Below are 16,117 nucleotides of genomic sequence, written 5' to 3'. Positions count from 1 at the left end.
CCGGGGACCGGGCCTCCGCCACCGGCCCCACAGCTTCCCCGCAGGCACAAATGCGCCGGGCCCCGTTCCCCCGCTCCCGAGCGGGGCAGCCCGGCCGTAGTAACCAGCGCTTCCAGGCTGAAGTAAAAGCTAAACCGCCGCCTATCAAGACCAAGTAACTAATCATTAAACATGGTGCGGGCACCAGGCACTTCAAAAGCACACCAACGACCCGGTTCCTGCCCTGAGGGGGTTACGATCTGAGTCAAGTCAAACAAAAAGAACACCTGAGATAAGAGAAAGCCTATTATCTGCGACACACCTCAGTCCGCACCAGAGATCTTGTGAAGCGACCGCAAATTACGCTCCAAGTGGCGACGCTTTACTGGCCCCAGCCTTGCCCCGGTCCCATCCAAGGTGAAACACCAAGCCCAGGAGTGCGTGGGGTGGGCTCACACCTGAGCACCCGGCTGCCACAAGTGGGGACTTCCCAGGGAAAGCGTTATTTACCTTCCAGCCACCAGATTTTGGCACGAGGATCAGCAGAACGGCACCCAGCTACCATCTCAGGCTGCCTGCAAGCCTTGTTGCTGCGGTGTACGTTAGCTACCGCTGGGAAGGTTACCTTTGAACTGTGAGAATGAAAAGGTCTCTTTTTTCTTGGTTTTTTTTTTTTTTAATTGGAAGCTTAACTTTCTGAGAAGGTGCCCACTGCCACAAGGAAATGAACCAAGCTGCCAATTCACAGAGAGCCAGGCCTGTCTGCCCCTGGAACAGCATTTTGGTATCAGTGAGAACACGACTTGTTTCTCCATCCTTATGATAGGGCTGTTCAGCTCCAGTCTCACTCCAAGCCATTTTAAACACCAGTGCTTATTTCAGTTACACGTGTGACACTGCAAGTTCTCCAAGCTCCACACAAAGGAGGATTTGAGACCAAGACACTAACTTGAAGACATTAAGTTTTATTTACTTTGCTAGCTTGGAAAGTTTTAATGAGAACTTGCGCTTATTGGTCTAATTTTCTTGGTTTTAATTATATTTATAGAGTGGTTTTGTGTCAAAAGCAATTCACAAATGACACACAAAGTGCATATGAGTATCTCACACGCATAAAACAGCGCCAGGTTGTGTTGCGGGACCTAGGAGCTTGCTCAATTCAAAGGGCAATCTCTGTCTCCAGAGGCACACCCTCAGCTTCTAATTAGACCACAGCTCAGCAGAGCATTTTAGCATCTGTTTAAATCCATCCCTACTTAGTAAAGGAATGAATAGAAAGGAACAGACGGCTGAGTAACAGCCTAGGAGAAGGAAAATAGGGCTGAGTACATGGTAACAGAGCAGGATCCTTCTGTGAACAGGTAGATGTTTCATACAAGATACCCCATGCTTAATCGAAGAATAACAGCGATATAAAGACCTATTATAGCAGTGCTTAGATATTTTAAGTAATAGGAAGAATTTTGAAGGCAAAAAGAGTGTTGTAGTGACTGAGGCTTTCGTTTTCATTTGTTCCATAGCACAAACCCTATCCAGTTATTAGAAGTGCCTGTTACTATTTCTATAGCCATCATGTCCTGGCACACTTGCTATTTCACTGCTACTGTTTCGCAAAGTCTCGCAAGGCCACAAACACAAAACGTAATGAACAGATAAGATAATAATTTCAGCAGGGCTATCTGTTTTGATAAATGAGAAATCAAATCAGTAAATTTTTTGCTTTGGTTCAGGCTCAGCTGTATCTGGATTGCTTCAGTCCTGGTTGAATTTGAACAGAGAACTAAATTTGAGCTTGTTTTGAGCTACCTGCAAATGGTTACGGTGCACCGTGATGAAAGGAAGCAGTTCTGAGCACAGTTCAGTTTCCTTTTGTCAGTTTTCTACCCTTAGGATTTGCAGTACCACAGACATCTGAGGCGATACAACAAGCTTCTGCCCCTAAAAAGCTGATGTAACAACAGCGCTTGCCTTTTCCTCCTGCCCTGGCTCCTGGTTACACAGCACGCTGCCCTCTTCAACCAGGCTCCCATGTTTGTCAGGCCCTTTGCAGGAACTGGCACCCAGGGATGTGAAAGAGGGGAGGCAGGAGCAGGAGCAGGCTTCCTCGGTAGCAATGAGCTGCTCGCTCTGCTCACCCAGTGCCTCATGGCCCCGTACTTTGCATGAACTGCAGAAGGGGTCTGTCGATGATCCCACCGCTGTGTTTTTTTTCACACTTCTGCACTGTCCTTTGGTTGGCGCAAGCATTTATGCAGCCATGTGGTGGTTTGGATGGCCTGAAAATCAACCAATTTTTCTTCTTTATTTCCAAGTCAGTTTTCAGCCAGACCAGTCCCCAGTCCAGTTTACTCTGCAGCTGCACAACGGCGTATTCTAGCAATGAGGATGGGACAATGTGGGCATGGGACGGTTTTTTCAGGGGCAGTGCCAACTTACATCAGTTTGAGGTTTGTCACTACAATCTCAGCTAGCCATCCCCTTAATTTCTCATGTTGTCTTACTGCTTAAGAGGTAGTATTTGGAAAGTTTTATGTACTTTGGACATAAATAGTTTCCCCGCTTAATTCAGTCCTCCAGGATTCCTATTAGGTAAGTAGTCATTTACTTACAGACAGAAAAATAACCTCATTACCCAGAATTTTTTAAAAAAGTTAATGGTGCAAGTCCAAGTGAAAGCCAGGGCGGTCTCCAGCGCGCATAGTGCTCCTGGTAACCAAAGCAGTGCAGCAGATGGAGCGTTCTCTAACTTCACTCCCAGCACGGAACTTGACGTGCAGGAGCCAAGACAGACATTTGTGTCTGGTAATGCCATCTGTGTCTGCAAAACCACAACGCTTTTGCTGGAGTGCTTTTTGTTTGTAGGGAACACGTTAATGGTGGTTATTGCATACTGCAAACTCTTAGTATTATGAGAATGCTAAGAACAAGAATGAAATGAAACAATCCCATTTCTGAGCAACAACAGTAATTAATAAAGCATATGAGTACTGACAATTCACATAAAAGAATGGGCAGCGCAAAACAAGTGACAGCACTGACATTTAGCTCCACAATTGAACACAATCTCTTTAATAAGGGGTACCCTTATTAAGTACCCTTTGGGTACTCACAGCAATCGCTGGGACTAGTATCTACACAGGAACGGGTCAATCTGAATTTCCAGAGATGAAAAAAGCTAATCTCTTGGTTCCTATTTTAACTGGACAAGTTCATGGAAGACAAATCTCTTGAGAGTCACTAAGCACACGGAAACCACTTCCACCTCAGGACAGCCCCTGCCTAAACTGCAGACAGCAGAAGTTCAGAAGAGAATTTTAAGGGACAGCATCATTTTATGCTTAGACTGTTCTTACTTACACTCCTCCCAGGGCATCTATGACAGCAGCCAACAGCAGACAGGTTACTGAATGCCACGGATCTTTGTCCTAATCCAATACAACTTCTCTTGTGTTCCTAGACTACCAATGTTTGCTACTGCTTTTATTTTTGTTGCTTCTTCAGACTGATGAGGGTTTTGTTGCCAGCAGTGCTGTAAATCAGCCTTCTCTAGTCTTTATGCCCAATGACGCTCACTAGCAACATCCTCATCACTCCATCCGCATCACCCTTGCCTTTTAACTCTCATGCATGGTAACTCCTTTTCCCCACATCAAACTATTGTCACATGTCAAGCGCTTAGAGTCTTTCACTGTTTAGCTTCCCTCTACCTATCACATCTACTAGTTTATCAAGCTGTCAACCTCCACCTTCACTTTGCCAGTGACAGCAACCTCAATGGCTCTCTGTCTGCTTCTTTATCAGGCATCTCCTTCCCTTCTACCAGGCCATCCCCCACACATGGGAAAAGCTCCATGTCAAAATCTGTTGAATTGCTACTTCTCTAAAATCCCTCTTTGAAACCTACCATCTGGCATTTTATGATGCAAGTAGTGAACTGCAAGAATATACTCTGCTTTTTTTTCTAATTTCTGTTAGTCATGTTGCTACCTTATCCTTTAAAATATCTCTGCCTTGTTTTGTTTACTTGCTACAATTTTTTCAGCATCTGGATAGTGCCTGCTCTAGGAAAGGGATCCTTTTATTTACTTCTTACCTTGTACAATCCATGAATCTTGAAGTCCTGAATCATGACTCAGTTTCTTAGCTCTAGCAGATTATAAATAATGTTAGTTAGTAGACTAGCCACTTGGGAAGCAAGTTGCCTGGGTTCTATTTTCTGCTCTAGCCACTGGCTTATTGTGTGACCTTAGGCAAGTCACTTAGGACATTTCCAAATGCATATGTGAAATTTGGCACTCCTATCTGTATCTAGTTACCCTAACAAGCAGCTTACTCTTTTCAGAATGATACGAGTATCTTTAGCCTCTGCTGAAATCAATGGTGCTGAGCGTATCGTAGGACCAGGCTTCCCCATGACACCTGCCACAGGGGCTCTTCTATTATGAAGACATTTACCTTCCAAAATATTTATTTTTACAGAATGTGAGTAAATGCTGCATATGACTTTCTGACTGCACATTCCTTTGTATATGTTAGAACCAATCTATTTTAGACAGTTTGGAAACAGTTCTAAGCAATTTGCGAAACACTAGAGGTCAGTTCAACAGCAGAGCCTGGGATGCTGCCAGCATTAGTTCTGGCCAATAGAAAATGCCTCTAAAACAGAAACAGCAGTGAAGTGCTTCCAGGATTATAGGGTGTTCACCAGCCATACAGGTCAATAGCTATTATATCATTAACAGTAACACCTACTTCAGTTGTACTAATTATGAAACTTATAGTGCACATTTTCAGGCTCTCAAAGTAGTTCCTTTTTCCAATCATCACATAAAAACAGCTTCAAGGAAGATATTCAAACCGAGGAGGTGAGGTAATACTATCACAGCTTGCCCAAAAACTAGAGCAGAAGCAAGACAAACTGCTCTTGTGTTTGGTCTCAAACCTGCCCTGAGCGGGTCCTCTGAAACAAGAAATACAGTCTATATAGTCAGCCCAGTACTTGTTCTTGCTGTTGAAAGAATAAACAGAAAAGTGAAATAGCATGAAGAGTTTTTGGGGACACTGACACCTATTAAAAATGGACTTCAAGTTCATTTCACAAAACATCTCTCATCCAGTAACTTTTCAGCCATTAGTAGTTTAGAACCTGGGAAGGATATGAACCCAGCCTACAGAAGCACCTTGACTGTACTGTGTGAACTGTATGACGTATCTGTAGTCTGGGAAGTGATTTCTTTGGGTAGCACTTTGGAGAATTTACAATTTAAGGTCAGTCTGCCATTTTCAAAACAGAGTTGCTCAAACCAGGAAAATAAAAGTGTACTTTTAAAAGGGATTTGATTAAAGATTGTATTCAGCAAACTGTGAATTATTTCTCAATTAAAAATATTTAGAATAAAACATGTTGAGAACTTCTAAATAGTAATATTTAGAACAGAATATTCCTCTCTTAAAGACTGTAACCACAGGCTTTAAGAACATGAAGCATCCACAATGTTCTCAAATACAAAATTGTACTCCTTAAAAGCTAGTACAGTCCATCAGTAGGTATTACACAGCTCACACAAGTCAGCCACAGCAACCCCCCTTCCTGCTCACTGAAAAATAAATAAATCATTATCTCCTCTCCTACCAGCTTTGGAGTTCAAAAGGAATTAATCAAGTAGGTCAAGAGTAGAGCCTTTTAAAGACATAAACTTACTTTTTCACTTTGGGGTATTTCATCTCTGAAATAGCATTGGTAGCATCCGTCTGTCTCTCCTTTAAATGCTGTGGCCACATATTATCCACCCAGTCGACTAAGTCCACCTGAAAGCCCCACCAAAATCAACTGTTAGTTACTGAACACAGGGTAGGATATACTCTTGTTGGCTAAAACTCATTAACAATAACAGCAGCAGCTTTTTCACTTTGGGGTATTTCATCTCTGAAATAGCATTGGTAGCATCCGTCTGTCTCTCCTTTAAATGCTGTGGCCACATATTATCCACCCAGTCGACTAAGTCCACCTGAAAGCCCCACCAAAATCAACTGTTAGTTACTGAACACAGGGTAGGATATACTCCTGTTGGCTAAAACTCATTAGCAATAACAGCAGCAGACCAGCAGATGCTCACAGACAGCAAGAACCTTGCTGTTCAACCAAAGTCCTGTGGACCCAGCTTGTTGAAGTACAGCACTTCCATCAGAACAACTCTGCCCTTTGCAACCCAGAGTAAGGAAAGCTTTGTAGTCAGCTTAACTGGGTGCAAATTCTGGCCTATGGGCACCTGTGAGCACCTTCTCTTGCAGCATCACCTGCTGTCTGTATTCAAACATTTGCAGCCAATAACCTAGAAATCGCATTAAAGAACATTAAAATACAAACATAAAAGAGATTATACTATTCCAATACCTTACATTTCAAGGGACATTGACACCATTGTTCTGGCCAAATTCTGATTTGAGTAATTACATTATCGCCTACTGGGCATTTCCTTCATTGTTCTACTTGGGTATAAATTCACCAAAGTTCTTGTCCAGAAGCCAAACTTTTAGGAAGTGTGGGCAGGAGAAAACGGAAAAAGCTAAGCAGTTGGAAACATATTGCCAGCAAGGTGAGAAAGAGACAGAAACTGAAGATTGTTCAGGGACATTGAAACACAGCTCCTGCGCTGGGCACCAGGGCACGAACTGCAATCTGTCCATCACAGCCATAGCAAGGACAAGCCTGGGACTAATTCTTTGGTCTGTTTTGTGATGGAACCTGTGCTAGATATCCAGAACACTCCCTTCTGGTTATGCAAGTGGATCACATGTGCCAGGTTTCAAAACAGGGGAAAACACCAGTCAATTTGGGAAGTCCAACAAGGCTGTAGTGCTGCGTTTGGCCACAGTGTGGCTGTACATCCCGACCCAGCTCAGAAAATTGTGATGCGTGAATGAACCTCCATTCATGGGTCAATAAGGACTGCAAGACCTATCCTAGGCCTTGGTGACAAAGCTGTTCTCTGACTGTGTGCGGCAAGAACGGAGAAGTCAAATTCAGTCACGGTTAGCACCCCACTTAGCTTCCTGACTGCTAAATCTTTTTAAAGGCCCACCCAAGAATGTTATTTGTATGATTCAACTTAACTGTATCCCCCGGGGATTTTCATAATATGGCAATTAGCACATGAAATTCTTGCAGATTGGGGCTGGCCCCTATCTATTTCTCCATCTGCATCAGGTACTGTTGGTAACACACAGTACTTTGAGAAGAGGCAAAGGGAGATAATGCAGCCAGTAGAAATAGTACCAATTCCATGAATATCACAGTTGTATGTGAAAACAAAATTGGTGGTTACTGCCCCGATTCTGAAATAATTCCCACATCCTGATACTGCAACCTACAGTCTTTACACAACAGGGAACATGAGTCAAGGATTTCTGCCTTACGTGGGCTCAGAGAGCTCTGCAGAATTCAAGAGACCCACTTGTACAAATATAGTATTCAACTAGTAACTGACTTTATGTACGGGACTTTCTCTGAGCCCCCAGCACCTTCTCTTTTATTTCCAAGTACCTAACGAAAATGGAAATCTCTCTTTCAGTGAGATCTAAATATCCTTGGTCTTACAAGCAACTGAACGCTCAGGCCATATCAAACAGATACGAAGCATTCATTTATGTGTGGTAACAGGTACCTAATTGCATTTTTCAGTCCTGAGCACCCAGGAGATTTGCCCAAATGTTTTAAAAGCTCACCAAGCATGATGTGCTTGGGAAAACCAGGACCAACTGAACACCAGAAACTCCCCAGAGCACTTCCAAACTGCCCACTAGTGTCTGAAGGACAGCAAAAACTGCACAAACTTCTAAATTTGTGCTTAATATTCAATTTGTGATATGTGTGTAACAGAACACAAAAGCCTACGTAAGAATTACTTCTACAAATCAGCAATTAGAGCTGCCATCTATTTCTGACCTGTTCAGGCATAAGTGTGGTGTTATATTGTCTACATAGGCAACAGACATCCCCAGAAAAAAAACCTACTGGTATAACTAGATTAGCATGTAGAAATGAGAAGGCAAAAGGGGTTTACAAACAAAACATTATAGAGCTATAGCTTCACACCCAGCTGTGCCTTGAGCATCCAGTGCCACAAGCAGATACAGAGGGAACAAGCAGCACACATTCTGCTTTGAGAAGTCCCTTCGTTCCCTAATCAACCAGGACCAATGCCCAAAGTCTCTGCCCAGTGTCCTGAGGAGACACCCTGAAACCTCCAATGCCACTTCCTCCATCCCTGTGTATTACTGAATTGATGCTCTAATCCTCGCCCACACTTGGCTACATTTAGTGATGAATGAAATCTTCTTTATTAACAAGGTCACGGTTTCACTGCTGGTGACTCCATTGGGAAACAAAATCACAAGAACCCTCTACCTTTAAAAAATGTGTGCAAATCTATTCCCTTTCTCTGACACTGCCAATTCTGACATAGCAGTAATTATGCTGATTTAATTATGTATACATTTTTACATTTAATACATGTGTTGTCAACTTTTTTGCTTTGGAGCCCCCTGAACATTTTTTAGTTAATAGGAGGGTTCATATAAAAGGAATTTGAGCTTCCTGATAATAGCTTTAAACTTCCTCCTCCTTAGAGGAGGAAAAACAATTGACACATATTTAATTTTGCATGGAATTTCCCTTAAATACCTTGAGAGGAACTGGGTATCTGTACAAATTGCATGAATAAGAGCTCATCAGGTACCTGATTCCTGTAAATTAAGTTCCACTGTCAAGGAGACCAGCTGTCTACTTGGGTAAAAATGAGATCCTAACACTAAATGGACAGGAGTTACAGGTACTTCACATCACTGTGTTTAAACTCCATGTTTTATTTCTTATGAAGCAACCAATGACTGGGAAGAAGCTGAAAATAAACACCATCACCACAGGATCCCTTACCACATTGGGGCGCTTGACAATGTTCTCCAGCTTCGTGTGACTGAACTCCAGGCTGATGACATTGTAGAGTTTTTCACGCTGAGCCTCTGGTGTTTCATAGTATCTCACAAATTGAGACATGCTCATTTCAACACCTCTCTGTGTGTTCACATCCATCACGTCCACTATCCGTCGGCTTCCTGCAAACACACAGAGGCACTCTCAAAACATTTACCTTTGCTTTATTTACACATATATACACAAATATATATATATAATTATATATATGTATAAATTCTCAACAACAGGATGGAAACTGTTCTTAAGGGCATGAGAGACCAGCATCAGTCCTTCCACGGGTCCTGAGCAGCTCTAACAGTGAGCAGAGAACTATCTTGGAAGTGAACTTTGTGCTCAGTATGACACTGAACAAGTCACTTGGTGTCTCTGCTTCAGCAAGGTAGAGAGTTTCCTCCTTTGCATGAATTGACATGAGCAGAAGTACATTAAAAACTATGAAGACGCGATATAATATGGTAGCAGGAGGCACGGAAGACAAATAGCTCTCCAAATCATACTCCGCAATTTTCTAAACACCCATATGCCTCTCAAGATGCTTTTACTCATGTACAAAAATTATCCATAAAGAGCAAACTGCCTTGCATCACCGGATGCTATAAACTGCTGAACACCTTATACAGATTGCTGAGCATTCTCAATTCCAGTCATCGTCAGTGGAGATGAAAGCACTAAATGCCACAGAAGAGTGAGCCCCCACTTTGGATCTCTCAACAAAAACTACAGGACATACTTTCAGCTTCTCGAGTGGCAGACATACAAGTCTCATTAGCACCAGAATGTTGAACAGCAGTTTTAGTCGAGCCTTCAGCTTTACACAGATTAATCCACAATCTTCTCTTTGGCCAACTGGAAGGTTTCACCTCTCCCAGCAATTTCATCATCCTAATTAGCAGTTCATTTGTGTGTGAGCGAACGGGAGCCCATGAGAGACATGCCTCATTTCCAGGAGAGAAGGATTCCAGCAAACAGACTCGCAACGCTTCCAAAAAAAATCACTCCAAAACCATTTTCACTGCCGAAGAAATAACTCAAAATAAATTGCATTAAAACAAAATGGAGGGCCGATATATGCCATCAGAGGGAATTATTAATAATTACAGCACCTGGCCTATTGTGTGCTTGGGAGCAGTATTTCAGCAAGAATGATAGTTTGGATTGCATCACTCCATTAAAAACATCCTTAGCCACTGATAGCAATGACAGTGACAGATGTGATAATGATTCTGGAAAGGAACTCAAGACCATAAAGCTTTGTAATCAAAAAGAAAAATTTATACAGTGTAAATCTGGAATAGTCCCACCGGCCCGTCAGTCAAAGTCTTCACTGCAAGGCCGGTGAACAGGATTTCATCCTTAGTCTGAGTTTGGGACTGTACGTAGTGTTGCCACCTTGAGGCAGGATGGGGAGAAAGTTTAGTTATGTGTGAAAAAGCATGACAGTCCTTAAAGTTGGTATTTGCATGTTTGAAACAACATACATAAAATCTAATTTTGGGTTGCGGTTTGTTGCTGTTGTTTTTTTAACTGTTAACTTCACTGTCTAGGGGGACTGGTCTTTTTTCAACTCAATAGGTGAGCAACTGAGGTGAAGTCCTGTTAAACAGCCCCTGGATACAAGCCAGGCTGATTTCTGGCTTCCAGTGCCTGAGGATTAAAGCTGTGGCTACAGCCCAGAGGGGTTAAGTACGCAGATACCGAAAAATTATACTTGAAGGACTGCATGGCAGACTCTGGGATCTGCCATATTACAGTCTAGGTTTGATCTCAGCTTTGCTGGAATTGACCTTGTACAGCCTCTTAATTATCCTTTCTGAAAGAAAAAACAGCAGTTACCTCATGAATTAAAAATACGAGGCCCAGTTCAATAGCAGGTTTGTTAAATGTACACGATTATCAATTACAGGCAGAAGAGCTAAGATTTGAATTGATAGTCTCTTGACTTCCAAATGTAAGAGTAATTTGAGGGGATGTTTTTCTCTTAAACCACAGTACTATCAAACAACCCCGTACATAATGATTCCTGGAGTACCGCTCACAAAATTTGAGATGTATAATTACAGGTTAACAGCCTTGTGCTCGCTGCCCACTTCCTAGTGGTTCTGGCTTACTGCCAACTTTATCTCTTCTTTCTTGAAAAGATTCAGCTCTTTCTTTTATTTCCTACCCCTAGAAGAAGGTTAAAAAGTATCATCCAGAAGGGGAGACAGGTAAAGGACAAGGGAAAGAAGCACAGAGAGGCTCCAAAAAGTGGCGACAGGCTGAGAGGTCTTAGGTCAGGCAGAATTTCTGAACATCTCTGACACGCATTTTACTTGATGTACCATTTCTGTTAACCATTTCCTAGATATCCTCTTGCCACACTCTCACCCTGTCCTCTAAGAAGGGACCCCGCTCAATCAAGCCTGATGCGGTGCACCAAGTCCCAGCAGGATCTCAGCGACCCTGGTATCCTCTTGCCCTGGTATGGACCATATTTCTCACTTCAGCTCATCACTTGCTGCACATGGACTAACATATACCAGCATCCCTAGCTGGCAACGAGCATCTCTTACTGCCCACATGGCTTCAGTGCACCATGTATCACCTCATCCTTGGCTTACCGGGATTTTTTTTCCAGTATAAGTCTTGACTGGGCAATGCCTGGACGATGCAGGATTAAGAGGCGTTTCCTCTCCTGCAGCAGATGTGACTCAGAGGCAAAGTGGTGATGCTAGGGTTCACTGGAAGGGATTTTACAGCCTAAAGAAGAAATGTCTTCCTCCTCTACTGCTGCTTACTCATCAAGCACAAGTGAATCCCCAAAGGATCACAAAGACAGTAACTAAGAAACAGGCTAGCGCCATCTTTGACAAGAGGAACAGGCAAAAGCAAGAAGGAGAGGGAAGAATCAGTTGCAGAGATGTAAGCTGGAAAATCAAATCAATCAGGAAGAGCTACTTTAGAACTATGCTTCATTTGAAACCTTAAAAAAAAAATCAAGTTCCTCTAGCCCACATATTAGTAAAATCCATAATAAAATTAAGAGGAGGAATAGCATATATAATATCTCATATATAATATCTCTTCCCTTTATTTAGAGGCCTAGTGACCAAGATGCTGTAAAGGTTTTAACAGACTAAATCCTACAACATTTCTATACACTGAATATAATTTTTTACACAGAAACAAACACCTGGAGGAAAAATGACTTGTGCAGAGGCCCTGCCTCCCACTGCCCACCCTGTACAAGTTGGCTTGGTATGGAGATTTGCTCCTCTCTTTTCTGGGCTTCTCCACAAAAATATTTTAAGAGCAACAGGGAGTCAAACCTTGTCCTCTAGTCAGAAAGAGAACTGCACTTCATGAATGAAAGCTCCCCAGGCACCTTCCCTTCATCAGCAAATAGTTTCACAAATCACAGCTTCACCAAGTCCACCCCAAAGAGAGACTTCAGGAGTGACAGGCTCCAACTCCAAACTCATTCAGCAAAGCTCTCATCAATCTCCCCTGCAGAATTTGCACCCACACTTTGCTTCACATGTAGACTATTGTAACTATTTGCCAGAGAGGGAACAGTAAATGGGAAATTCTGGGATTCTAATAATTAATCTCCTCTGGATTCCAACAGTTGCCGTTTCCCATTTCTAAAAAGGTGAAGCACTGCCTTCACCTGCCTTGGCCTGGAACAGCTTCAGACTGCAGCATTATCCAGGCTACCAGACTCCAGCCTTCAGAAGAGCCCATCCCTCCCCCTGACGTGGATTTAGCATTGGTATTAGGAGCAGTGGAAGCAAGAGGTGGTCCATAAGCAAAGCAACATGCAGCATGCGGTAGAATATGAAAAATGTGCCGGCAGTGTGAATCAGAGGTGAAAATTACACCCGTGTTTGCTAGGCTGCTGTCTCTTCCCCAGTGCACCACCGGCAGGAAAAGGTGCAACTCTGCCACAGCAGAGGAAAGACAAAGTGTCCTTTCTGTAAGAATGATTATCAAGCCCGTTCATTAAGAGGATAAAGCTACCTCGGGGATTATTTTAACCCTTTGTGACTGAACTAAGATCTGTGCCCAAAGTACAATATAGTGTCTGCAACCAGAAACTAACCTCAAATGCCAAGGGACAGGCCTGCTGGTCCTTTCTAATCTTAATGCTTCTTACTGGGAAAAAAACCCTTGGTTTGTAAAACAGGATTTTTGGCAGAGCCTTAGGAAATCTGCTAGCTTCATTAGCGGGTTAATTGTACCTGAAGACTGAGGCTTTGACTTGCATCCCGGTTAATCCCTCCAGAGCTCCTGGAGCTGGAAAGCACGTATTCTTCTGGTACCCACAGGAGACTATTATGATATCCCATAGTAACTGGGAGGGACGTGAATCACAGCAGAAAGTCCTTGCTCAAGTGGAGCTATTCACAGCATTCCCTGCATTTCAGATCCAGGGTAAGAACAACTTAAGTTGAGAGATGTACCAATACCATCGCTCCCAGATCCACCAGAGGGCACAGAAGAACAAAGGGAAATAAGAGTCCAGCTCGGAGCCTTGCACACATCTCTCCTGCATGCCTCCCAGTTAGTTTTCTCACCCAGCACTTTCCCTAGCAAAGCCTGGTCCACCATGAAACAAGTATCCCCAAGCCAGTCAGCTCCCCCTTTGCAGAGCTCTCTGCCTTTCATCTTTACACGCACTGGCCCAGGTGTCCGCCCCCTAGCTCCCCAGCACACGCCATGCTGGCTGCAGAGCCAGAGCCTTTTCAGTGGGGCTAAATTATTTCCTTCTCATGGAGATGTAAAGCTACAAGTACCTGACATGTACCTCCCCCTCCTTCCCCTCTTCAGTGTCTGCAGCTTTATCATTTGGTATAAAACTGCCAAATTGCAATAACCCATGTTATTATGTTTTTTTCATGCAACAAAAGGTAAGGTATTTAGAGCATGTCCACTGGGAGAACTTAAGCCAGCAAAAAGTCTTAAGCCTTAATGCTACAGGACTAGATTAAAGAAAGAGGCTCAGGGTAAATAATGTGTTTTAGTGGCATTATATAGAATCAATTAGTATCCTTACATCTACCAAAACCATAAACTGTAATTTTCAGTGATTCTTTGAAACTTCAGCCAGTGAAAACCACATGGAAAAAAAATCCATATCCAAAGAAACATTTTACTTTTAATTTTTATACAGTATTCAAATGCTTTAACCTATAGTATAAGCATAGTCTGGGTAGCTGAAAAGACAGAGCTAGCACACCAAGAACAATTACAGAAAGGAAAATACTACAAGTTCTAAGGAAAGTGGGAAGGGATATAACTGTTGAAAATCTTGTTTTATTTAGCTATCAAATCTATTTTAAGACCATTGATCGTTTCCTAAAATGTCTCAACATAAAAATATTTAACAGTAACAGATAAAATATAGGAAAATATTATAAAAATTAAATAATTTCATGTTAATAGCATTTTATAGTATTGTATCCTACGCTATCGAGAGCATCTTTGCATACTAAGAATCCTACAGAAATTAAATTATTTTATTAAGTGACATGTTAATCATGCTGATCTTTCTCAAAGACAAGTCCTAAGGAGCACTGATTGGATCAATGCAATCTATTGTCCTTTTAGTTTTAGGAAAGGTGCCTCTGACGCAGAACCACACCCCAACAAAGAAAGGACAATTTAGGTTTTTATGGCCTTGTTTACATTGTAAATTCCAAGCTTTACTTTCTTGTGATGTGCTCCACCAGTAATATTAATGATGGGAAGAAGAACATAGCTGTGCCCAGGGCATCTAGCAGCATCTGCCAAAGCCCAGCCCACAACTCAGCATCCAGCTCAGAGGGATGGAGCTTGCCTCTCCGTCAAGGAAAGGGTTTGGGAGATGGCTGAGATGATTCAAAAGCTCCCTGCTCCTCAAAGGTCTCACCTCCCCTGTCCTGGCTGTGCAGCCCTGACCTTCTCTCACTTTGACCCTGACACTCCTCTGACTTTGGGGCAAGCAAATGGAGATTACTAAGATATCAGGAAAATATTTTCCTTTTTCTAGTTTTCTGCTGATAGTGTGAACTGGATCAGCTCACTGAAGTGTTAGACATGCACCAAAGCTGGACCAGGAGAAGGAGCTCAGGGTCAAGAGCCAGCATGGCACAAGCAGGGGTGGAACAGCCAGAACTGGGAGGGAAAGACTGCCTTTTCCATTAGATTGCCTTTTCTGCCTTTTGAAATATCATCATCAGCCCATAATGAGAAACATTATAGCCTTGATTTCCTGATGCTTGGCAACTAGGAGATGGAAGTAGACCTTCGACTACCATACATGTTACCAATTAACATGTCACTTCTATCAGCAATCCTGCAAGCTCTCCTTTGGTCAAGATTGGTGTGTAAAGGTGTCCCATCAAAGGGTTGGCAACAACACAACACATCTAGTATCCTCAGTTTAATGAGGACATCTTAAGATGTATATAGCTGTGATTACATCAGACTTCCAGAACATGCTGACATTAATACATATTTTTAGGTAAAGGCATAGCTACACCTGAAGGTCATTTCGGACTAAGGTGACACTAAAACATAACAGCTACCACGAAATGTTTAGAATTTTGGGTGCTATTCCTCCAGAATAAGACAGCTCTTTTCCGGCTTGGATGAGCTAAAGCAGAGGATGCATACTGCAGAAGAACAGTGTGATATGGGGAGTTATTCTAAAATAGCTATTCTGGTTAATTTTCCCACATGGACAACTAGTTTTTAAATCCACTTGTAGACAGAGGCTTTGAGATGACTGTGACCACATCAACACATCAGTTCAATTTCACTTTCATGCTTTGACATCATGGAAATACATACTTTTGAGAGGTTTAATTTTTATTATAACTTTAATTCAAAGCAGATTTACTGCTGTTTACACCCGGACATGAACATGGCTGTTTTTAGCAAAACTGTCCCAGTTTAACTAAGATTTTTTTTAAAGAGTTTGACTGTGTTAGGCCAAACTTAAAGAGAGCGCAAACAGGAAGCTCAGCTCTAAAAATAGAAACGGTTCTACTTCCAAAATGGCAAGTCAGCGGACATGCTAAACATAGGCAAGCAAGTGTTATAGTATTTCATTTTTATTTTTAAGAGCCAAAAAAAAGCATAAAGAGGGAGCACCAATTACCTTTTTTAAATTTATTTTAT

The 16,117-nt window shown here is 42.4% G+C and overlaps 2 protein-coding genes across 3 annotated transcripts in view; both read right to left on the bottom strand.

The window, feature by feature from the left end:
- Window positions 1-5,750, bottom strand: part of LOC104130143 (lysine-specific demethylase 2B) — an 86,482-nt gene extending 80,732 nt beyond the window's left edge. For both annotated transcript variants that reach the window (XM_035898557.1, XM_035898558.1), the window contains exon 1: window positions 5,681-5,750. In XM_035898557.1, coding sequence (XP_035754450.1) covers window positions 5,681-5,703 — 23 coding nt within the window. In that variant the 5' untranslated portion in view covers window positions 5,704-5,750. The remainder of the gene's footprint in view (window positions 1-5,680) is intronic.
- A 66-nt stretch (window positions 5,751-5,816) lies between these two features.
- The window catches only part of LOC118452738 (lysine-specific demethylase 2B-like), a 31,205-nt gene continuing 20,904 nt past the window's right edge, over window positions 5,817-16,117 (bottom strand). The window contains exons 4-5 of the mRNA XM_035898543.1: window positions 8,915-9,093; window positions 5,817-5,987 (exon numbers count right to left, since the gene is read on the bottom strand). Of these exons, the coding sequence (XP_035754436.1) occupies window positions 5,817-5,987; window positions 8,915-9,093 (350 nt within the window). The remainder of the gene's footprint in view (window positions 5,988-8,914; window positions 9,094-16,117) is intronic.

This window comes from Egretta garzetta, unplaced genomic scaffold (assembly GCF_000687185.1).
Source record: "Egretta garzetta isolate BGI_Z169 unplaced genomic scaffold, ASM68718v1 scaffold447, whole genome shotgun sequence".
Lineage (NCBI taxonomy): Eukaryota > Metazoa > Chordata > Aves > Pelecaniformes > Ardeidae > Egretta > Egretta garzetta.
This window is presented reverse-complemented; position numbering and strand designations above follow the sequence as displayed.